Source organism: Schistocerca gregaria, chromosome 1 (genome assembly GCF_023897955.1).
Source record: "Schistocerca gregaria isolate iqSchGreg1 chromosome 1, iqSchGreg1.2, whole genome shotgun sequence".
NCBI lineage: Eukaryota > Metazoa > Arthropoda > Insecta > Orthoptera > Acrididae > Schistocerca > Schistocerca gregaria.
Window position 1 is genome coordinate 448,125,969 of NC_064920.1, and position 26,013 is coordinate 448,151,981.

Sequence of the window (26,013 nt, forward strand, 5' to 3'; positions counted from 1 at the left end):
TCATGGCACCCTCCATTGGCTTCCACTCTCCCAGGTATATGTTCAATGAGGTGCTGGAAGGTTTCTTGGGGAATGGCAGCCCATTCTTCATGGAGTACTGCACTGAGGAGAGGTATCAATGTTGCTCGGTGAGGCCTGGCACATTGTCGGCGTTCCAAAACATCCCAAAGGTGTGCTGTAGGATTCAAGTCAGGAGACTGTGCAGGCTAGTCCATTACAGGGATGTTATTGTTGTGTAACCACACTGCCACAGGCTGTGCATTATGAACAGGTGCTTGATTGTGTTGAAAGATGCAATCACCATCCCCGAATTGCTATTCAACAGTGGGAAGTAGGAAGGTGCTTAAAACATCATGTGCTGTGATAGTGCTATGCAAAATGACAAGTGGTGCAAGACCCCTCCATGAAAACCATGACCACATCATAATACCACCACCTCCGAATTTTACTGTTTGCACTACATACAGTGGCAGATGACGTTTACCAGGCATTCGCCATATCCACACCCTGCCATTGGATTTCCACATTGTGTACCGTGATTTGTCATTCCACACAACACTTTTCCACTGTTCAGTCATACAATGTTTAGGCTCTTTACACCAAGTGAGGTGTCATTTGGCATTTACCGGCATGATGTGTGGCTTATGAGCAGCCACATGACAATCAAATCCAAGTTTTCTCACCTCCTGCCTAACTGTCATAGTACTTGCAGTGGATCCTGATTCCATTTGGAATTACTGTGTGACTGTCTGGATAGATGTCTGCCTATTACACATTACGACCCTCTTAAACAGTTGGCAGTCTCTGTCAGTCAACATTCAAGGTCGGCCTGTATGCTTTTGTGCTGTACATGTCCCTTTGTGTTTCCACATCACTACCACATTGAAAACAATGGACCTAGGGATGTTTAGGAGTATGGAAATCTCACACACAGACGTGTGACACAAGTGACATTCAACCACCTGACCACATTCAAAGTCTGTTAGTTCTGCAGAGTGCCCCATTCTGCTCTCTGATGATGTCTAATGACTACAGATATGGATCATCGGGCAGTAGGTGGCAGCAGAATGCACCTAATATGAAAATATATGTTTTTGAGGGTGTCCAGATACTTTTGATCATGTGGTGTAACAGTTTCTGGGAGTCTCTAAATTTTCAAAAACTTCAGAATAATTTCTCAAACAGTTGAGAAGTGGGTTATAACTGACAAAATTCAGGCACTTTGCTGCAGTATGACAGAAAAAACATAGTACAGCTAAAAATGTTCAGTTATGATTTGTTTTACCTCCTTTGCCATAACAATGTTTTTGGGTTAGTTTTGAAAAGCTATTTTAGCACACTGATGGCTCCATCTCTTTGTCCAGAAATGGCATTATCTAAAAGATATAAAGATACCGAGATAAAACTTTATAAGAGACTTACATAATTGGTGGTAATAAAGTACCTGATGATTTCTTGACCACCACCTGTCCATACAGAAACAGCAGTCAGTTAGGTGCAAAGGCAGTTTACACTTTAAAGATCAGTTCCTGTTGCCTCATAAAGAGTACAATTTAAAAATAATTTTATTTTCTTGCTTGGATGTACACAGTGGCACACCTATGGTAACTGGTGCCCAGGGCAGACTTCAAATCCATCCTCCCTCTTTGATCCCCACACCCTCAGGAACTCCATTTCCCCACTCTTGCCCCTGCTGGCATCACCCAATGATGGAGCTTTAACTGTTTATTCATTTATTGAGGTGAACATTGGTTTACAATTAAGTAAAGGGTTCAATTTTTAATAACTATTTTTTGTATAATACAATTCAAAACTTGTATCAACAAAAAGCCCAGAACAACAATACTTGCAATTATAATGCAGTTCCATTTTCATTTTTTCCTTGCTGATTAATGGAAAGCTACAAAAAACAAATACTAATATCAAAATAAATCCTTCACACTTTAGTTTTGTTGGTTCACTTAGCATAACAATAGTGAGTCTATCTAGCAGCTGACAACAAGAAGCAAGCAATTCTGTGCGAGGAGTGAAAGCTGTTACAGACTCTTAATCAACACAGTTGAGTCCTAATTTGCTAATAATTTTCTTTCATACATTTCCACCACATTGAAATTTTAGTGCTCTCCCATTCATGCTTTTCTTTTTCTACTTCACTTTCTTCCTTCTCCTTCTTTGCACTCTCTCTTTCCTTTTTCTTTTGCCTTTCTTTCCTGACTCAAAACTGGTGACTCTTTCCTCCTCCTCCCTCCCCCCCCCCCCCCCCCTCTGCCATCTCCTAGTTATCCCACTGACTGTATGTAACAAACTGGTTTTTGTTATCAGAAGCAATTCAGGGATATTCTCATGATTTCCTGTTCATATGTCAAGTAATACATATCAGAATATTCCTTTTACATGTTTCATATTTGAGGATTTGCAGCTGTTTTCTCATTTTAACATTACAATGACAACTGTCAGTTCAAACACTTCACCAAAGAAACCTTAAAATCAGTAGACTGGACATGAAATAAGCAGAAAGACATCCCTGGTTCTTAGCTCTTGAAATTAACTTCATGCTTATTTGATGATTATGTTTAAGCAAATATGTTTCAGGGTATGCCTCAAGTAAACAAATGTGAAGAAGAGTAACAAGAAAAAAATCAGCTAAGGAGTTACATTAGGTACTGGCAAAAAAGTAATTTTTCTTCCTTTACAAAGACTGCTTTCTCATTTTATATAACTTCTAATATGAAACAGTTCCTCAGGAGATTTTCTACTGACTTCTGCAAGTAAGACCTCTCACTGTGGAATGATGAGACTTGTTACAAATGTGGAAATGAAAAATGTCCATCAATTGTAATGAATGACTCTGAGGAAACATGTATCAAATCTGTTCAAGATTACAGCAACATTCTCACAAAAGATGAATCTGAAAAAGAGTTTGTTTTACAGATTGTTGCTGCTAATCATAAAAATTACCCAACTCCTACCAACTCTTGCTCTACAATAAAGTGATGTTTAATGTCTGTTCATTCACAACATGTTTTCATTATATAGAAGATGATGATGATGATGAGTCCCATACTCCGTTTACCGAGCGTAGGGGAGCGACGCGGGAGACCCGCGCCGCAATACTAGGCTAGGTCCTAGTGGAGGTGGTTTGCCATTGCCTTCCTCCGACCGTAATGGGGATGATTGATGATGATGATGAAGACGACACAAACACCTAGTCATCACGAGGCAGGTGAAAAATCCCTGACCCCGCCGGGAATCGAACCAGGGACCCTGTGCTCGGGAAGCGAGAACGCTACCGCGAGACCACGAGCTGCGGACATATAGAAGATATAAATAAATAAATGTCTGTTTAGTTTATAGAACAAGTGTGCTTTATTAACAAAATCCAAATTTTCCACATTTTTCAGGAATTTTTGAAATACTTTTGGGAAATTTGATTCATAATGTTTTTAAACAAGTTATGGAGTGGCCTTAACATGTCCACACCAATTTCTCTTAGAATAACAGAGAAAATGGAGTGTGTGGAGAAGAGTGATATGTTCCTGAATGGAATTAATCTTTGCACATCCTTGGTTCGAACTTAAAAACCTTTGGGGTCACCTATCAGTTGTCCAGGTGAGTGGTAGGACACAGACTGCTTTATTATTAATAATATTATTATCATCATCATCACAGTTGTTATTGAGATATGATTAGGAGGTGAAAGCAGGAAAATTTCTCCTTTCAGAAAACTGCAACAGGTTCCTCTACCTAAAGAGTATGTCCAGCAGTTTAAAAAATTCTGAAACAATCATTCACAAGATAGATTCTAACACATGAAATGACCATAGGTAAAAGTAATGTGAGGCATTTCACTAACTTAACAGTCCCTCATCAAAACATGCAATCAATGGAAATTAAAAGGTAATAGTTTGAAGTTGAGCTCCAATCTCTGGAGTTCATGGTAGTTTATGTCACTGAGCACCATTTTTAGACACAGAAATCCAGCAAGTAATATTCTTGTCGTATGAATAGACAGGCTCTTTCTGTAGGAATACTTCAAAGATGAGAAAAGGAACACAGTTCAAATCATGACATGGCGTTAGTACAGTAAGTGAAGACAATAACTCGAAATATCCACGTCTGAATTAACAGGCCTGATATTATCATGAAATTAATAATTTTGATTATGCATCATCATATCAGTGGTAGTGTGGACACTTTTTAAATAAATTGACATACATACTAAATAAAGTTTCAAGTACAAATGTCAACATAATTTTGTGTGATATCATTAACATAAAAACAGATATCATAAATGAAACTAGTGGCACTGTCATAAACATTATTCAGAGCTTTGGCATGCCCCTATTGGTCAATACTGCAACAATAATTTCTACAATAACTACACCAGTAACTAACCATGTGACCACAGATATGGACAGGGAGAAGTGTGATGCATCTGTAAAAGATCTTGGACTATGAGACTTTTTCTGCCAAATAACAACAGTAAAATTAGGTGTGAATAAAATTGCAAGCCTACAAAAGATCTTTATCAGAAATCAAAACATAAAATTTCTCTACAGAATTAATAAACAAAAGATGGGATGAATTTTATAGAAACACCAATGTAAATGCCACTAAATTCTCAACATTATTTATACCGAACACTGGAAAAACATTTCTGATGGTACCACGTTAGTGTTAATGTCTTGCAAAAGCCATTTGGTAACAGAAAGTATTAAGAAGTCCTCACAAACCCTTAGTTAGTTTAGTTATTTATATTACTTGTTCCATGGATCATGAACACGATTCTTTCGTAATGATGTGGAACGTGTCAAAGTACAAAAGATTCATTTATCCCAAATAATCTTTGTTAGTCTTATATACGGTACAATTGTTAATACTTACTGTATTTCTTTAGCCTATGTCTAAAAATTCATCTATGGAGTAGAAGGAGTTGTCATTCAGGAATTCCCTTAACTTACTTTTGAATGCCGATTGGTTGTCTGTCAGACTTTTGATATTGTTTGGCAAGTGACCAAAAATCTTTGTGGCAGTATAATTCACCCCCTTTTGTGCCAATGTCAAATTCAATGAACGGTAGTGAAGGTCACCCTGTCTCCTAGTATTGTAGCTGTGGACTGTGCTATTAATTCTGAAGTGATCTGGGTTACTAACAACAAATTTCATTAGGCTGTATATATATTGTGAAGCTACTGGCAATATCCCTAATTCTTTAAATAATTGTCTACAAGATGATCTTGGATGAGCCCCAGACATTATTCTGATAACACGTTTTTGTGCAATAAATACGTTCTTTCTTAGTGATGAATTGCCCCAAAAGATGATTCCGTAAGAAAGCAACGAATGAAAATATGCATGGTAAGCTAACTTACTGATATGCTTGTCTCCAAAATTTGCAATGACACTAATAGCATAGGTAGCTGAGCTCAATCGTTTCAGTAGATTGTCAATGTGTGTCTCCCAGTTTAAATTCTGATCAATACAGACACCCAGAAATTTTGAACAATCTGCTTTAGCTAAAGATTTTCCCACACACTCTATATTTATTTCCGGTGTTATGCCTTTCCCTGTACTGAAATGTATGTACAGTGTTTTTTCAAAGTTCAATGAAAGTCCATTTGCGGAAAACCACCTAATAACTCTTTGAAAAACATTATTTGCATTTTCCTCAGCTGATTCTTGCTTTTTAGGCTTGATTACAATACTTGTGTCATCTGCAAAGAGAACCAAGTTTGCATCTTCATGAATATAATTAGGCAAGTCATTAACATATATTAAAAACAATAAAGGCCCCAAGACAGAACCCTGTGGTACCCCATTCTTGATACATCCCCAGTCTGAATAATCTGATGCCCTTTGTGTACTATGTGGGTTTACTGTTTCAACCTTCTGCATTCTACCAGTTAAATATGAAGTGAACCATCTGTGTACTGAACCATTCATTCCATAGTACTTCAGCTTATCTAAGAGGATTTCATGATCCACACAATCAAAAGCCTTAGAGAGATCACAGAAAATCCCAATTGGTGATGTTCTACTATCCAGAGCATTTAAAATTTGATCAGTGAAAGCATGTATAGCACTATCTGTTGAAACACCTTTCTGAAAACTGAACTGACATTTTGTTAAAACGTTATTCCCACTGATGTGTAAAGTTACTCTTGAGTACATTACTTTTTCAAACACTTTTGAGAAGGATGTCAGAAGTGAAATAGGACGATAATTGTTGACGTCTGTCTTGTCACCTTTTTTATACAAGGGTTTAACTATGGCATATTTCAATCTGTCAGGAAATATTCCCTGATTCAATGAGCTATTACATATGTGGCTAAGAACTCGACTTATCAGGTGTGGACAAGATTTTAGTATTCTATTGGAGATACCATCAGTTCCATGTGAGTTTTTATTCTTAAGTGAATTTATTATTTTCTTAATTTCAGATGGTGAGGTGGGTAGGATTTCAATTTCATTTGTTTGTACCGCGAATGCCTCTTTCATATAGAGTTCTGCCCTATCTGGTGAGCAGCTAGTGCCTATATTTTCCACTACATTTATAAAATGATTATTAAAAATATTTTCAACCTGTTATTTTTCATTTATAAGCTTTTCATTGTGCTTAACAGTAATACTGTTGTCCTGTGACCTTGGTTGCCCTGTTCCCCTTTTAACGATATTCCATATTGTTTTAACTTTGTCATCAGAGGTGCTAATCTCAGACTTGATACACATACTTCTGGATTTTTCTATAACTTTCCTTAGTATATTACAATATTTCTTATAATGGTTGAGCTTTTCTTCATCTCGACTTATTCTAGTGTCTTGGTATAGTTCCCATTTCCGGCTACAAGAAATTTTAATCCCTTTAGTCAGCCATGGTTTTTTATCAAGTTTATTTGAATTATGATTCACTAATTTCTTAGGAAAATTGCTTTCAAATATACCCACAAGTTTATCATGGAATAAGTTAAATTTAACATTTGCATCAGGTTCCCGATAAACATCCTCCCAGTCTAGCCGTTTCAAGCTTTCCTTAAATTGTTGAATTGTTATATGGTTAATTGGGCGTATTATTTTGTTTGTTTTTTTCACATTACTGTATGGAGCAAAGTCATGAATTGAAAGTAGCTGTGCATCGTGATCAGAAAGCCCGTTCTTAATAGGATAGGTGCTTACTTCTTTTAATTTATCTTGGTCTATGAAAATGTTATCTATCAGGGTGCTACTTTCTTGTACAATACGAGTAGGAAAATCAATGACTGATGTCAGATTGTAAGAGCAAAGTAATAGTTCAAGGTCGTTCTTCTTGCTTGAGTGTTTAAGAAAATCTACATTAAAATCTCCACAAATGATAATGTGTTTTCCTTTTTCTGACAGATAACGCAGCAAGAGATCTAGGTTTTTAAGAAACATTTGAAAATTTCCAAGTGGGGACCTATACACAGTCACAATTATGAATTTACTACTGTCCAATTCAAGCTCACAAGCGCAAACTTCAATGTGCTGTTTTACACAGAATTTTACGGTTTCTATGTTTTTAAAACCATGTTCCCTCTTAACATAAATGGCAGCTCCTCCTTTCTCCATATTGTCTCTACAAAAATAAGTTGCTAGTTTATACCCATTAATATTTACATTTTCTATTTGCGTAGTTATATGATGTTCAGACAGGCACAGTACATCAACTTCTGTTGTATTTTTAATATTCTCAAAACAAATTATCAGTTCGTCTATTTTGTTCCTTAATCCCCTGATATTTTGGTGAAATATATTAACACAACTGTTTCCTCTACCTTTATTCGAACCATTCATTTTTTTTACCTTTAAGAGCTACCTGTTCTGTGAAAAAGAGTCATAATGAGACAAAGTTCTTAAATTACTATCATAATACAAATAGATTCACAGGAAGGTGCTGATTGCTGCAAAAATACAATATAGAGAATAAAAGCAAAGTGGTCTGCTAGGTCATAAAAAAAGAAAGAGGGAGCAACAGAAAAACTTTTAATAACATCTATATCTACATATATACATATACTACACTGCAAGTCATCGTATGTTGTGAGACAGAGGTTCCTTTGTACCACAACTTTTCCTTTCCTTTACTGTTCCACTCACAAATAGAGTGAGGTGAAAATGATTATTTGTATGCCTCCATGTGACCCCTAACTTTCGAAGTACTGTAGAGAAGCTACAACAAATTTTTCTAAAACAAACATAACATCATTAAATAAACACGTAACTAAGTACAAAGATGTTACTACCAACCAGATAGCATGAAGTCAGTAAAACTGTACAAATACTAAAAAACAACAAGCCAGTGAACTTAGATGAACTACTAACATTTGTACAGAAACAAAAATTTTTAGATGTTTCAAAGGCTTCTGATGTTGCTGACCATAAGATTGTTCTAAGTAACTAGAAACATAAGCAATAAGAGGGGTAGCTGATGACTGGTTCTGATCACACCTAGCAGATAGGGTACAAAGAGTAGAGATAACACATACATCAAACATGCCTAAATTCGTAGTAAAGCATTTATCACAACCAAAACATCGATATAGAACTTCCTCAGGGTGTCATATTAGGACCAATGCTGTTGTTTATGTACATCAATGACTTTACAAGTAGTGTTAGTTACTGGGAAAAATTCTCCTTGCTGGTGAGAGTAATATTATAGTCATTGCAAAAAAAAAGAGAACCTCTTGCAGAGGAAACAAATGAAACTACACTACTGGCCATTAAAATTGCAACACCAAGAAGAAGTGCAGATGACAAATGGGTATTCATTGGACAAATATATTATACTAGAACTGACATTTGATTACATTTTCACGCAATTTGGGAGCATAGATCCTGAGAAATCAGTACCCGAACAACAACCTCTGGTCATAATAACGGCCTTGACACACCTGGGCATTGAGCCAAACAGATCTTGGACGGCGTGTACAGGTACAGCTGCACATGCAGCTCCAACACGATGCCACAGTTTGCCAAGAGTAGTGACTGGCGTATTGTGACGAGCCAGTTGCTAGGCCACCATTGACCAGACATTTTCAGTTGGTGAGAGATTAGATTAGATTAGTGTTTTGTTCAACAGATCCGTGCTGAGGAGCTCCTCGTGGATGTGGAACATGTCAATATTATTATTATTATTTTTTTATTATTATTACTATTATTATTTTAAAGCTGAAATAACAATACTATTAGTATGAATATGTACAATACATCATTTGTTTCTATTAAAAAAATTGTCAATGGAGTAGAAGGAGTTGGCCACTAGTAAGTCTTTCAGGCTCCTTTCAAAACTGATCTTTATTTGTAACTAAATTTTTTGTGTTTGCTGTCAAATTATTTAAGATGAGTGTTCCTGAGTAGTGGACCCCTTTTTGAACTAAAGTAAGTGCTTCTAAGTCCTTGTGCAGATCATTTTTGTTCCCGGTATTGTATGTATGAACTGAGCTGTTTGTTGGAAAAAGACGGATATTATTTAGGACAAATTTCATAATGGAGTAAATATACTGAGAGGCAGTAGTTGGTATACCCAGTTCTTTGAAGAGGTTTCTACAGGACATCTGTGAATTTACTCCACAAATAATACGTATTTCATGCTTTTGGACTCTGAAAACTTTTGTTTTACTTGAAGAGTTACCCCAAAATATTATACCATATGACAGTATGGAATGAAAGTAGTCAAAGTATGCAAGCTTTTTCTCTTTTATTTCGCCTATGCCTGCTAACACTTGAATTGCAAATACAGATTTGTTAAGGCGTTCCTGCAGTTCTGTGGTGTGCTCCTCCCAACTGAATTTATTATCAAGTTGTAATCCCAGGAATTTAAGACTGTCAACCTCTTCTATCTGCTCTTCTTCATACTTTATGCACATGCTGGGTGGAAACCTCTTACAGGTTCTGAATTGCTTATAGTGAGTCTTTTCGAAGTTTAATGTCAGTGAGTTGGCTTTAAACTATTTATTAATATCCATGAAAATATCATTAGCAGATCTTCCTAGAACTACACTCGACATACTATTTATTGCAATACTTGTGTCATCTGCAAACAAAATGAACTCTGGTTCTGGCAGTGTAACTGACGAGAGATCATTAATGTATACAAGAAAAAGCAATGACCCTAAGATGGATCCTTGTGGGATACCACAAGTAATTTCTTCCCATTCTAGTGATGACTGATGACTTGATTCACTAGTCCCTTGCACTGACACCTTTTGTTTCGTGTCAGCGAGGTATGACTTGAACCATTTTGCAGTACTGCCTGTGACACCATAGAATTCTAATTTATTTAAAAGGATGTTGTGGTTCACACACTCAAATGCCTTTGGCAAATCACAGAAAATACCTGCTGCTTGTAATTTGTTATTTAATAAATTAAGTACATTTTCACTGTAGGTTTAAATAGCCTTCTTGATATCAGAACCCTTCAGAAATCCACACTGTGTTCTTGATAATATGTTATTTGTGGTCAGATGGTTGAGAAGTTGCCTGTACATTAGTTTTTCTAAAATTTTTGAGAATGCTGGCTAAAGTGAAATCAGTCTGTAGTTTGATGGTATCTCTTTATCCCCTTTCTTGAATAGAGGCTTAACATCTGCAAATTTTGTTGTTGTTGTGGTCTTCAGTCCTGAGACTGGTTTGATGCAGCTCTCCATACAGTAAAGCTGCATGCCCTCAGGAAAAATTACGGCCGTAGTTTCCCCTTGCTTTCAGCCGTTCGCAGTACCAGCACAGCAAGGCCGTTTTGGTTATTGTTACAAGGCCAGATCAGTCAATCATCCAGACTGTTGCCCTTGCAACTACTGAAAACGCTGCTGCCCCTCTTCAGGAACCACACGTTTGTCTGGCCTCTCAACAGATACTCCTCCGTTGTGGTTGCACCTACGGTATGGCTATCTGTATCACTGAGACATGCAAGCCTCCCCACCAATGTTAGTGTCTGGAAATGTGCCAGTTATAATTGACAGGTTACACAAGTAACTTAGAATTGTACTAAACTCACAAGAACATGCCTTAAATAAGTTTGCTGATATTTCATCGTAACCACTAGAATGCTTTGTTTTTACAGATTTTATTATGGAAGTTATTTATTTTGGTGAAGTGAGTGACGTATTCATGTACCTGAAGCTAATTGTGAAGGATACTTTCAGATATTCAAGGGCATTATTTACTGATCCTGACAATGCTATTCTATCAGCAACGAATATAAAGTACTTGTTAAATAGATTTGCCACACTATGCCCATCAGTTACTAATGTGTCATCTACCCTTAATGCATTTGCTCCTGTTCCTTTCTGATTCTACCAGTCTTCTCTTTCATTATACCCCATATTGATTTTATTTTGTTCCCTGACATTGCTATCCTCTTCTTGTAGTGCATTTGTTTAGATGTCTGAATTACTTTTTTAATATTTTACAGTATTCCTTGTATTTAACTAAATCATCAGCATTGGAGCTATTCATGCTCAACAGATACATTTTCCTTTTTGTCTTATGGGAAATCTTTATTCCTTGTGTAATCCATGGTTTCATTATAGACTTCTGTTTAATATGAGTAACTTTTAGAAGAAAACAGTTTTCAAACATGGTACTGACATTGTTCATGAATGTGTTATATTTTTCATTCATGTCATTAGCACTATAAACATCTTTCCAGTTCATATCTTTGAGCAGTTTTCTTAAACACTCAATTTTTGGTTGATTGACTACTCTCCTGTACTCAGATTTAGCAGTCTTGATAATCTGCTTTGTATTTACATCTAAAACAAGGAGCTGCATGTCATGATCTGATAGTCCATTTATTACAGGTTTTATGATATGATTTTGTTCCTTTGATTTGTCTATAAAAATGTTATCAATGGCTGTCCTTGGGGATTTAGTGATCCTAGTTGGAAAGTTTACAGAGTGAGTAAGATTGAAACACAACTGCAGTAAATGTTTACTGGAAGATTGTATTAGAAAATCTGTATTAAAGTCACCAGCAATCAAAATTTCTGTGTTTCTTCCTGTTAAATAACCCGAAAGAGCTTCTAAATGATTTATGGATAGATCATAATTTCCTACAGGTGCTCGGTAAATAGTTACTATTATATACAATCTGTTATGGAACTCTACTTCTGTTGCGCATGCTTCTTGATGCTCCTCTAAACAGAATTTATTAATATCAATGTTCTTGAATTTATGGCAGTTTTTAATAAATGTGGCAACTCCTCTTCCATCCATATCTACTCTGCAGAAGTAGAAATCTAGCTAAAATCCTGAAATGTCTAACATATCTATACCAGTGGTCACTTGATGTTCATGGAGCAGATTATGTCAGTTTGGTTAGACGAATTCATTTCATCAATACAAATAAGTAGTTCATCACCTTTATTTCTGAGTCCCGGAATGTTCTGGTGTAATAAAGATAACAGACACTGCATACTAATGGGATTATAACTGCTTTGGCGAAGATGAACTGGCAGTTTCTGATTACTTTCTGTTAAACTTTGTTTAAATGGAGGCTGTATGCTCAAATATGACTCCTGTTCATCTTTTTTCTCAAACTGTGTGTGTCTGACAATCTCTCTTAAAACTCGTTTTCTTTCCCTCTTCCCTATCCTAAAAAAGGCATCCCTCTGACACCTGTGACCACTGATATTTTACCACAGTGTCCCCCCTTAAGTTTTCTGCCATCAACCCAGACAGTTTTCCCTTCCCTTTCCTATTGAGGTGAAGGCCATGCCTAATGTAGTCCCACCTATCGATAGCATCCGCAGGAATCAAACCAATATGGGACCCTATATCTGTCCTAAGCAACCACTCCAACACCAAGTTCACCCTCCCGACGGAAGAGTTCAAATGAAGCTGATCATGGCGTCTCAACACAGACACAAATCCCACATTCATATGCTTCATTGCTGATGCTATCTTCACCAGGTCACTCTCTATGGAATATTCAGAGTCTCTGTCAATGCTATTTCCTGGACCACCCACTATAACCACGGCATCCTCCTTTGTGAAATCCTTGCATAAAGAACCTACATCCTCTGTAACCTGCCCCAGATCTGCACTAAGCTTGAAAAAGTTTGTGACTTGGTACCCTGGACCTAGATTTTCCTGCAGTAGTTGGCAATGACCTCTACCATGGGAGCTACCTAACAACAGAACTTTCTTTCTCTTTACAAATTTCCCTACCTTTTTCAAGTTCTTGAAAGCTTGTTGTGCCCTTTCTACAGCTTCAGCTACATGAGGCTCATCCGATTCTGACTGAGGCAATAGGTCAAATCTATTTTCAAGATTTATGAAAAAGCTGTCAGATGCTCTCCTTTGCCTGTTCCCCCTATTACCTGTTGCCACTTCCCACCTCTGTTCACCCTACTCCCTCTTTAACCTGTCTAGATCCTCCCTTGCAGCTCGAAGAGCTGCAATTTTCCATTCATGTTCCAGTATTTTCCTACCTCTACTGCAGATCCTTCAATACCACTGGTGAGCCTCATTTATGTCCCCATTTTCCGCACCACTACATTCGCTCCAATGAAAGAAACTACAGCACCCATCACACCACACCCCGGAGCTAATGATCCTACGGCATGTCACACACTTCTCACTCATGGTAAAAACAGAAATCATATAAACTGATTTAAGTATTGACTAAAACGTAAAAAAGGGCCCTGGAAACTATTCACTCAGATATAAATAAAATGAAAGAGTACTGAATAAAAAAAAACTGGTGATTACATGTAAGTTCAAGTCACTGTTTACTTACGATACTTGTGCATGAAATTAAGCCTAAAATCCATGCTACAGGTGCGAGAAGGAAAATAAACTTCTTACCCTGTTTAATCTCCTTTAACACTTCACTAACACTTCCACGAATGTAACAACACTTATATTATATTTATACCAACTGGAAACATTTACCTATAAGTTTAATTCACTGCTTACTTATGATTCGCGCATGTGAAACTAGGCCTAGGATTCGAGCTACAGGCGCGAGAAGAAAAATACACTTCTTATCCCACTTAATCTTATTTTATACTTCACTAACACTTCCACTAATTTAACAACACTTAGATTATAGCTGTAACAACTGTAAACGTTTAGAAACAGCTTAATAACAACGCTTTTTGTAATTATTTATTGCAGCAAATACTTGAAGAGTCCACGTTAGCACAGTGTTGCCAACTGGAAAATGTGCTGGCCAGGGCAGCAGTCAAACATTTTCTGTATCTGGAAAGGCCCATACATGACCTGTAACATGCAGTCATGCATTATCCTGCTGAACTGTAGGGTGTTGCGACCATCATGATGCTGTAAACAGAAACTGGATTCATCCGAAAAAATGACGTTTTGCCATTCATGCACCCAGGTTCGTCATTGAGTACACCATCGCAGGCGCTCCTGTCTGTGATGCAGCATCAAGGGTAACCGCAGCCATGGTCTCCAAACTGATAGTTCATGCTGCTGCAAATATCGTCGAACTGTTCATGCAGATGGTTTTTGTCTTGCAAACGTCCCCATCTGTTGACTCAGGGGTCAAGATATGGCTGCACGATTTGTTATAGCCATGCAGATAAGATTCCTGCCATCTCGACTGCTGTTGATACGAGGCCATTGGGATCCAGCACGGCATTCCGTATTACCCTCCTGAACCCACCGATTCCATATTCTGCTAACATTCATTGGATCTCGACCAACGCAAGCAGCAATGTTGTGATACGATAATCTGCAATCACGATAGGCTACAATCCGACCTTTAACAAAGCCGGAAATGTGAGGGTACGCATTTCTCCTCCTTACATGAGGCATCACAACAAAGTTCCACCAGGCAACATCGGTCAACTGCTGTTTGTGTATGAGAAATTGGTTGAAAACTTTGCTCATGTCAGCACATTGCACGTGTTGCCACTGGCGCCAACCTTGTGTGAATGCTCTGAAAAGCTATAAGCATCTTCTTCCTGTCAGTTAAATTTCGTGTCTGTAGCTCGTCATCTTTGTGGTGTAACAATTTTAATGGCCAGTAGTGTATAAGAGAAGTTTACAATTGGTCAATAGGCAATAACTATTTAACATAAAGAAAACTGATGCCAGTCATTTCAATTCAAAGAGGGGAAATGAGATTGTTAATTTAAATGTAGATGGTACCTCTACTGACTGTGTAAGAAATGTAAAACTTATAGACATGAAAATTGACTCTCAGTTTAAGTGGTATGAACACACAAAGATACTTGCAAATAAAATGTCATTACCTTACGATGTTCTCATACATTTTTCAAAAAGTGTTGCTATTAAATGTTTCTAGAATGATTGTGACTGGTAGAAATAAAAGTACAATGTATACTGAACATGTCTATTTAACTCATCAGTATGGTCTTATACAACAAAAATTGCCCCATAGCTGCCAAATCAAGTGACCACTGCATTGCTCTCAGAGCCTCTACCTGGACCCCTTGCCTGATGTCTCATCTGCTATCAACCTGAGGGTGCATTCACTCCCCAAATACAATGTAAAATATATCACTGACCATTTCCTGAACTATATTGTTATATGTCAGTGGAGGGTGTGTCTCATACTATCACAAGCATATTATGCCCTTAAATAGTGTATCCAGTTCGTAACTGAGTGTCTACCAGTTACATGCTATTCATATATACACTCAGTTCTTAGTAACAATATTCTTCTTTTGGGAATAAATTGTCAACATATTTTTACACAGCAGAAAAGTGCCATAAGAATAATAATGAAAAATAATAATTGAGCGCACTCTAAAGATCTGTTCAAAACAGTAGGGATATTTTAATTGTGCCCTGTGAGTATATTTACTGATCAATTGCATACATCAAAAATAACATTGATAAGTACTGTGCAGACAGCTCTGTCAATGATCTTTGTACAGTATGTAGACTGAACTTATATTTAACAAGAAAGTAAACATAAAACTAAAAATGACATTTTCTTCCAAGGAATAAAACTTTACAATAAATTGCTGAAAGATTATAAAGAAACTACTGAAACAAAGTTATTTGAAAATGCAATAAAAATTACCTGTTAAGAACATATGCTATACACTGAAGGATTACTCAGATAACACAGAGTAGGGGTTTGGGAAAAATGTAACACAAATAACTAATAATACATCCACTTTACACTATCACACTGTGTTTTCCTCTTTTTTTCTTTTCTGGAAAAAATACTTCAATAACTGTGAAATGGATAATATTAAAATCTCATCCTTTTTCCGAGTTCAACATCTCATTCATTATAGAGAGTTACTGGCTCAGTTTTTCAGGTTAGCAAATGGGAATTTGCAATATAAAAACAGTGTGTGTAGTGCTATCAAACAGAGTGCATGCAGTGACTGAGAATGAGAAATGAATTAATGGTATAGCATCAGGCTTTATGTTATCAAATAACTATTTCAGACAGAGTGGACTTATATTCAAAAGGGTGGAGGTACTAATCTTCATCCAGCCATCCCAATTTAGGTTTTTAATTATTTCCCAAAATTACTTAACGCAAATGCCAGGATAGTTCCTACTATAACTGACTACCTGTCCCATCCTTGTCACACCAGCCCTGCATGTACCTGAGAGTTGGTACATATGAATGATTTTACTTCCTTTTTTCATAAATTTTAATACCAAGATATGTCCAGTATCCTTGTAAAAGATGTCCATGGATTAATAAAACTACTTCCATTACTACTACTAACACTACTACTACTGCTACTTCTGCACAAAGAGGCAGTACTGTCATGACTCTAAGTAGAACTCAAACATTTAGCTCAGGACAGGAGCATGTAGAGGAATAATACATTCAGAAGAATGTTTGACTAATCACTGAACAGATATGTACCTATTAGGAGAGTTCACGGTATGAGGAACCCTCCATGGTCTACAGTCCTTGTAAAAAGACTTCTAAATAAATTTAACCCCCAAACACTGTAACTTGAAATCTGTTATGAATGATAAATTATGTATATACCATCAAAATATCACGAGCCTTAGAGATGAAATGGAGCTTTTGGCCCTCAACATAAATGAAAATTACTCCAGAGCCCAAGACCATTTATTGTATTTCACATGCTGATACCTCAATTGGAGGGTTATGTCCTAGCTGATAGTTACTCTAGAGCTAATAGAGAGAAAGGTGGTGCTGCAATATATGTCAAAATGGATATACCTCATAGATCACTTAACTTGAGTCTGCATTGTGAAGATTTTCATTTTGAAGCCTGTGGATCTGAAATTTTTGCTGATAATAGGTCAGTTATAGTGGTGACAATATATAGGGGTCCTGCAGGGAAATTTTTTGTGTTCTTAAGACAGCTTGAATCAGTTTTGTAAAAAATATATTCAAAGGTTAAGCCATTAGTCCTTCTGGGTGACTTTAATGTAAACTTCCCTACAGACAACATCAATAGAAGAGAACTAGAACATTTGTTACAAACCTTTAATCTAACTCCAGTAATTGACAACTTCTTTATTCATAAGGTTAGTAGTAGCCACAGTACTGTAAGTCATATTCTAAATGGTCTTGTGATGAAACAAGCTGGGATATTTTTACTTCCCCTCTTGTTTTTCCATCTGCTTCCTTAAATTTTTTTTTTCAGTTTTGACTGATTACCATTGACATACATGAGTATAATCTGCATTTTCATAAAAGTGAAAGGTTGGCCCTCAGTTTTAAAAAATGTATCACCAGATATAATATTGTGCTTAGTTTTATGTGTGTAATTGATTTTCTAATTTATTTTGACTATTACTAGTTAGTATCTTTCACTATACAGGGAAATCAATAAGTATACTGTTGATGTATAAACAAATATAAATTCTGTACTAGTTATAAACATTTGAAGGAACAACTATTAGTACTCTTAAAGGGTCTATTTGGCTCTATTCGAAAACATGTTAGCAAAGATAGCTCTTCATTAGTTCCAAAGTAATTAACAGTTTTGTTCAAAGTATTGTTTACATACTTATGTTTGTTAATGTCATGATTTAAACAAACAATTTGACCAAACTCTTGTACTTGAAGAAATTGTTAAAAGGAATGAATTTTTCAATGTATTTGGTTAATTTAATTAGTTAAATTTTAATTGTAACTTCAGTAAGGTTAGCTTTGAACAATTTGTAGTTTCAGTACCAATTATTATGATATAAATAAGGAGTCAATTTTTGGTCATGAGCCAGTCAGTCCATGGCCAAGTTACAGACGAAAAACCTGTGTTGATTAGAACAACAATGCTTCAACTTAACTGTGAAATAAGTGTTACACAATTAGGCCATGTCTTGAAACAATGTCGGTGTCTGCTCCACATGTACCTTTCTATTCTTCAAGAACAGCAAACTTTGTGGTTAGGCCTTTAATGCTCGTAGGTGTTCAATAGTAAACTACTGTAGCAGTATGTGGAGGTTTGCCTGAAAACTATTAATGAGGCTTATATATATAATTGTGTACTATTGGGGGGGGGGGGGGGGGGCAGTACATCGACACTGAGGACAAGAAACAAAGAAGGTGATCATTACAGTCTGATTGACCAGGATGGGCAGTTGGTTACTTTTAATAACATACGTTTGAGTATTAAATGTAAACCAGTTTTTAGGTCTTTCAGAACAACAAATGTGGAGACATTAGAAAATTGCAATAATCTCTTGCAGCAGATTGACTGGAGCCCAGTATATAAAAAAAGAAATGTTAATATTAAATTCATCCTCTTCATAGATGAATTCATGTCCCTTTTTGAAGCAGTAATTAAAAAAATTCATGTAAGACAGAAAGAGAGTTATATACATCACAAAGATGTTCTGATGAGCCTACTGTAAAAGAATGTTATAGATCATATTGTAAAATACTGAAAAGAGTTAGAAAGTGCTCTAAAACATTACACACTATATCTGAAATAGACAACTCAAACAATAAAATGAAGACCATCTGGAGTACTATCAAAAGGGATCTTAGTTCAGATTCCTGTCAGGTCTGTCAACTGATGATGCTATATTTTCATTTACCAATAATTTTTTATAAGCACTGAACAATAGATTAGCTTCAGTTAGTATATTCTGTGATTTATACTGAGGTCTTCAGTTGTGTGAACCATGAAATCCTCCTTTAAAAAACTGTCTATGAAGCTTTAAGTGGCACAGTGGGAATGTGACTTTGATCATACCTAACTGATAGAAAGCAGGGGGTATTGCTTAAGGATATGGGCTACTTTATTATTACATTGTTGTATGTCTGTTTTACTTTAGGAAGTGCCTAAGCTTGTAATTGTTAACATATTTAGTTCCTTTGGACATATTGCAATTTGTGACTATTGGCATATGTAAGTAAGCTGTGTTCTCATGTCTAATTATGACTCATTCCAATCCATACAATTCTCTTGTATACTGGATCTACAGACCATGAATGATTAAATAAATAAATGTAAATATAAATAATTACTAAACTACTCCATGACAAATGTAAAAAAAGACATAAAATACTGATGAAGACCTGGTGAATGAAATTCATTTGATTGTTCTAAAGGGCAACACAAGCCTTCAGCTACTACCACAGTTGAATTTTATGAAAAGGCTTCTCAAAAACCGGAAGATTTTTGGTGTTATTTAAATGTTGTCACTGGCACCAAAGTTTGTGTCCAGATACTCAAGGGCAATGAAGAAACCAAAAATAAAAATAGTAAAGTAAAAACATAAATGTCAAACTTTGTTCTCAAATGTTTCTTTACAGGTGATTCAGGACCGTAGTCCCACTTAAACTCTTACTATAATTGAGAGTGATACAGATATTAGTACCAGGGATATTGAGAAGCAGATGAAATTACTAAAATAGAACATTCCCCCAGTGCCATGTGGAATCTGTGAGATGCTTTACAGAATTTGCAGCTCATTCAGCTCCTCTCTAAACCACAAAACACTATACATCTTTGAACAAAAATCTGTGCCCAGTGTTTGGAGAAAGTGCAGGTCATACTCTTTTGCAAGAAGGGTAGTACAAGAACTCCATAAAACAGCTGCCTCATATCACTGACATTGTCTGCTGCAGAATCTTAGAACAAAGCTTGAGTTCAAATGTAACAATGTATCTTGAACAGAATGACCTCCTCCAAGTCAAGCATTCCAGAAACATTGCTTATGGGAACCCAACTCTCGCTATTCTGTTATGAGGTGGAAAGTTCAGGAGGTCTACACAAGATAGTTCTTATAAGGCAACTGGTGATGTTGAAAGTATACAAAATGCCAGCACAAATTATCACATGTTTTGTGACCCACAATAAAGTATCACAGAAGTGCTGAGAAATGTGAGCTGACAGATGCTTGAAAACAGATGTTGGCTGCTGCATGATAACTTACTTACAAAGTTTCAAAGGCAAGTGCCAAGTGACAATCCAAACATATGCTACTGCCTCTCTCCTCGTACACCACAAAGAAAGGTTAGACAAATTACAAAGTGAACAGAGGCATCATTCTTCTCACAGTCCACAGACAGCAGGAAGAGAAGAAAATTCAATCTATGGTATGATGTGAATTGCCCTCTACGTGGCACTTCACAGTGGTTTTGCCTAATTTTGACATAGATTTAGATGTTTCTTGTCATCACAGAGAATCTGTGTAACTTAAATCACAAAGGTATTATAAATGAATAGTTTAACCTTAATGTATTTAAATGGAATCAGTCTGTTATAAATAATTACTTACCCGTGAGCTACTGACTGGGCACCAGAATAACTTTTTCCGGAGCCTGAACTGTATGCCTCACTAGATGACTGACTGTGTGTACTGGCAGGTGCAGGTGCTGGATAAATCGGATAATTATAGTTGTAGCCATATGGTTGATTGTTGTAGCTATAAGGTAGAGGGGCGTGGCCATAATATTGACGAGGTGGCGGAGGTGGTGGATAACCATACCCATAACCATTTCCATGTCCTGGGTGACGGCCAATCTCAAGCCCAGTACTGGAATGAAACAAGACCTCTGGTACATCTCCAGTCAGCGTTCACACAACTCAGAAGAACAAACAATAGCCAACTCCAAAGAAAATATATCTAATAATAATAATAATAATAATAATAATAATAATAATAATATAGTGAAACAGGGAGTTTTGCATTTGAAGAAATGTAAACATCAAACTGGAAGCATGAATTACAAAACGCCTTTAGTCATAACTGTTTGCATTTTATTAAGTACATGATGCAGTTTGGGCCCTGTGGGTTCATCATCAGGTGTAATTTGCCTTAATACATGTGGGTGTTTCTTTTCTTTCTTTTTTTAAAAAAATAAAATAAAGCATGTATTAAGACAAATTACACCTGATGATGAACCCACAGGGTCTGAAATGCATTGTGTACTTAATAAAAATAAAATACAAAAAGTTGTGACTGAATGGGTTTTTAAATTCATACTTCCAGTGTATTGAGTACAGTCACATTTTAAACTGCAAAACATGTATAAAATAAACATCAGAATTTGAAATCAATTATACTGAAAGCTTTGGGAAGACTAAACCCAAATAAAATGTAATAATAGGAATTAGTCCCTAAAATGTCATGAGGCTAAGTAATATATGAAGGACTTATTTCAATAGTGGTGCAAGTCCATTACCTCCACTTTTCTGTCTATAATGCTGCTGAAATTAATGAGCCAAACAAACAGAAAGAAAGGTTCAGCTCTAGCAAGAAGCCATATGCTTGAATATTTCTGGTATCTCAACTGCAGATTTTTCAGCGCTCATTTAACCTTAGGACTCTGTATCTCAATATGAACAAAAATCAACTTGTACCGCTATTGAATTAAGCCCTTCATATGACACATCTATCAACAGCCATGTTGTGTACATCATAAATGACAAATAATTGAGTTACTGCAATAGACAAGTGTTAGAAACAGTGACGATAGTGAGAGGAAAAAGAAAACTTGAAATCAGGGCAGTGAACATAAGTCAAGGTACGCTGTAATTAGTAGAAGGCACATGAAGGTTAATGCTCAATTATGGATGCCAGTAATGGAAAAGTGAGGTGATGTGAGAGGAGATCATATAAAGAAGAAGTTGGAGTAATGGGTAGACAATATGATTCAACCAGAGATAAGAGTATGGAGGGTATGACTATGGAAGGAATGTGGTAATTATGGAATGAACAAGTCAGAAGGCAAAAACATAAAATGGTAAAGTCACATATGTATTTACTATTTCTAAATTTTACTACTTTCCTTCCATGTTCCGTTTTCATTGTCCCTGCTACTATCTGATTTTATCCCTTTATATCTCCCACATTAAAGTTACATATTTTCTGCTACATTTTAGCTGTGATCAATGGGTTATTATATTTCTGTATCCTTGCAGTTTATCTAGTTCAGCTGTCTACTACACCTAGTTTAGGTAGAGAGTCATACCTGGTGGCCATGGTGGCCAAGCAATTCTATGGGCTTCAGTCTGAAACCGCACTACTGCTATGGTCGCAGGTTGAAATCCTGCCTCAAACATGGATGTGTTGATGTCCTTAGGTTAGTTATGTTTAACTAGTTCTAAGTTCTAGAGGACTGATGACCTCAGATGTTAAGTCCCATAGTGCTCAGAGCCATTTGAACCATTTTTTGGTCATATCCACATGACATCAAATTTTATGAAGGAGAAGTGTCTTCCTTGTTTTAAAATTGTTGGGAGTTTACAATCTATAAATTATATTGTTATATATCATAGCAATCTTTAGACAAGTTGCCATAATATCAGTAAAGAAAATATGGTACTGTATCTTGTCTGTTTGTCTTCCTGAACAATTTTTCCCATGTATACTTTTGATTTCACTGATAATATAAATGTGTCAGATGAGCTACTATAGAAGAAACCAATTAATTTGTAAGTTATCTTAGAAATTTGCAACATTCAAAAATAGATTATCAGTTAAACCAGGTTAGCTTAACTTACCCTAAGTTAAACTGATGACTGAGACCAGCTCCAAATTTTAAAAATCTTTTTGCTCGTTGTAAAACAGGGCCATGTCCTGCACTTGCAGCAGCAGTGTTTTTGTCTGTAAATTCATAAAATAAAAATGCTCTAAACTGAGTCATAAGCTATGATACTGTAATAGGACAAAGGAATATACAGAAAGAATTTTAGCTATTTGTAACATTTAGATGGTGTTTATGCCTAGACAATAATGATCCAAACTGTAAACTATGCTAAGCTTTCAGCTTGAAGTACTACCACTCAATGCCCTGTAAGATTTAGAAAGTATATTTTCAAAAACTAATAACTGAATAGTAGAGACTTCAGGGAGCTCACAAGGGAAACTCCCCTTTGCAGCCCCCCTCAGATTTAGAGGTAAGATAGCACAGTAGATAAAGTGTACTGAACTGTGATAAAAGAAGCAAAATCGAAACAGTTAATGGTCCAAACTCAAGAAGTGCAAAGCTGAGGAAAAGTAAACATGTATGATGTCATGGTTATGTGGTCATGGTGTTGGACTGCAAAGGGAGAGATCCTTATTCATAACTTCCTCATATCCATTTATTTATTTATTTATTCATAAAATTATGATGTGTTGCCCAGTGACAGATGTGTCTGCTAACTGAATTCAGATTTGTGTTGTGTCATGGTTTAACATCTGTTTGCAACAACAAGGTGTAAGGAAAGGACAGCCACATGTATGAACTTTCTATTAGTTCTACATAGGTACCACACGTTATAACTCTTGTGTTCTGCTTTGGAATTTTTGATTCTTGAATTCCTTTGTTCTAACATAGTTCACTCCATATATATATTTTTTATGTGAAAGGTCTATGTAGCACATTGCCTGCTCTCACTATTCATCACATTTACTTGTGACAGTAAGATATTCTTACTGCACAACTCATATTCTATAACCAGCATATAGTATCATAACTGCCAAGACAACGCAAGGAGAAAAGACACATCAATGGAAGCTTAATAATTTTGTGAAAAAAAAATAGTAGACTGCAAGTGAGATTTTAATACACATTACCGATTGCCCACTTTGCACTCTCATTGTTCCTATTTTGCTCTTTTTTCATGCTTCCTGTTCTCATACTTGAGCTGTCTTCTCAGTTTTTGACAGGCTATCCACTCTGCCATTTTAACACTAAATCCGAGGGGGAAGGGGGGTGGTGCGATGGGGAGTTTCCCTTGTCAGTGTTTGAATAATTACATGAAAGAACGTTTTAATGCTTACATGAAATAAAATTTGTTCTTTAGTGATTTTTTGATAGTAAAATGATTTTTAAAAAGTAAATAAGTATTTAAAAATCAAATACAAGTAAGGTGGCAAGGTATTTTACAAAAACAAACAACACAATTCAGTGTTGTTTATATGTTAGGAATATATTGTTTATAAAATAGAAAGAAACTTCCACATGGGGAAAATATATTAAAACAAAGATTCCAAGACTTACCAAGAGGGAAAGCGCCAGTAGAAAGGCACAATAAAATATCACACAAACACACACACACACACAAAATTTCTAGCTTTCACGACTGACGGTTGCTTCTTCAGGAAAGAGGAAAGGAGAGGGAAAGACGAAAGGATGTGGGTTTTAAGGGAGAGGGTAAGGAGTCATTCCAATCCCAGGAGTGGAAAGACTTACCCTAGGGGGAAAAAAGGACAGGTGTACACTCGCACACACACATCTATCCATCCGCACATACACAGACTCAAGCAGACATTTGTAAAGGCAAAGAGTTCGGGCAGAGATGTCAGTCGAGTCGGAAGTACAGAGGCAAAGAAGTTGTTGAAAGACAGGTGAGGTATGAGTGGCGTCAACTTGAAATTAGCAGAGGTTGAGGGCTGGCGGATATCAAGAAGAGAGGATATACTGAAGGGCAAGTCCCCATCTCCGGAGTTCGGATGGGTTGGTGTTGGTGGGAAGTATCCAGATAACCCGGATGGTGTAACACTGTGCCAAGATGTGCTGGCCGTGCACCGAGGCATATTTAGCCACAGGGTGATCCTCATTACCAGCAAATATTGTCTGCCTGTGTCCATTCATGCGAATGGACAGTTTGTTGCTGGTCATTCCCACATAGAAAGCGTCACAGTGTAGGCAGGTCAGTTGGTAAATGACGTGGGTGCTTTCACACGTGGCTCTGCCTTTGATCGTGTACACCTTCCGGGTTACAGGACTGGAGTAGGTGGTGGTGGGAGGGTGCATAGGACAGGTTTCACACCGGGGGCAGTTACGAGAGTAGGAGCCAGAGGGTAAGGAAGGTGGTTTGGGGATTTCATAGGGATGAACCAAGAGATTACGAAGGTTAGGTGGATGGCGGAAAGACACTCTTGGTGGAGTGGGGAGGATTTCATGAAGGATGGATCTCATTTCGGGGCAGGATTTTAGGAAGTCGTATCCCTGCTGGAGAGAGACATTCAGAGTCTGATCCAGTCCCGGGAAGTATCCTGTCTCAAGTGGGGCACTTTTGGGGTTCTTCTGTGAGAGGTTCTGGGTTTGAGGGGATGAAGAAGTGGCTCTGGTTATTTGCTTCTGTACCAGGTTGGGAGGGTAGTTGCGGGATGCAAAAGCTGTTTTCAGGTTGTTGGTGTAATGGTTCAGGGATTCAGGACTGGAGCAGATTCGTTTGCCATGAAGGCCTAGGCTGTAGGGAAGGGACCGTTTGATATGGAATGGGTGGCAGCTGTCATAATGGAGGTACTGTTGCTTGTTGGTGGGTTTGATGTGGACGGATGTGTGGAGCTGGCCATTGGACAGATGGAGGTCAACGTCAAGGAAAGTGGCATGGGATTTGGAGTAGGACCAGGTGAATCTGATGGAACCAGATTGTTTAGCATCATACAAGAAACTTCAGCACGGTTCAAAATCACACACAATAGAGCTGTTTATTGTGTGACACCATAGCATATGATGTATTACACATTCATTGCAGCTTACATAAATGTGTTTTGATTTTTGTTTAAAAATGAAACTTTTCATTGTAAAATGTAAATACTTTATAATATATGCCACCTATAAAAGTACAGTGTGTATAAAATTGATTATAATATGTTGTTATCCAA

The 26,013-nt window shown here is 36.8% G+C and overlaps 1 protein-coding gene across 2 annotated transcripts in view; it reads right to left on the minus strand.

Annotated features, from left to right (window-relative positions):
- The window catches only part of LOC126356234 (uncharacterized), a 47,523-nt gene that overhangs the window by 9,543 nt on the left and 11,967 nt on the right, over positions 1-26,013 (minus strand). The window contains exons 2-4 of one of the 2 annotated variants that reach the window (XM_050007090.1): positions 22,917-23,019; positions 20,689-20,946; positions 1,423-1,466 (exon numbers count right to left, since the gene is read on the minus strand). In XM_050007090.1, coding sequence (XP_049863047.1) covers positions 1,423-1,466; positions 20,689-20,946; positions 22,917-23,019 — 405 coding nt within the window. The remainder of the gene's footprint in view (positions 1-1,422; positions 1,467-20,688; positions 20,947-22,916; positions 23,020-26,013) is intronic. The other variant, XM_050007183.1, reaches the window with a different exon arrangement.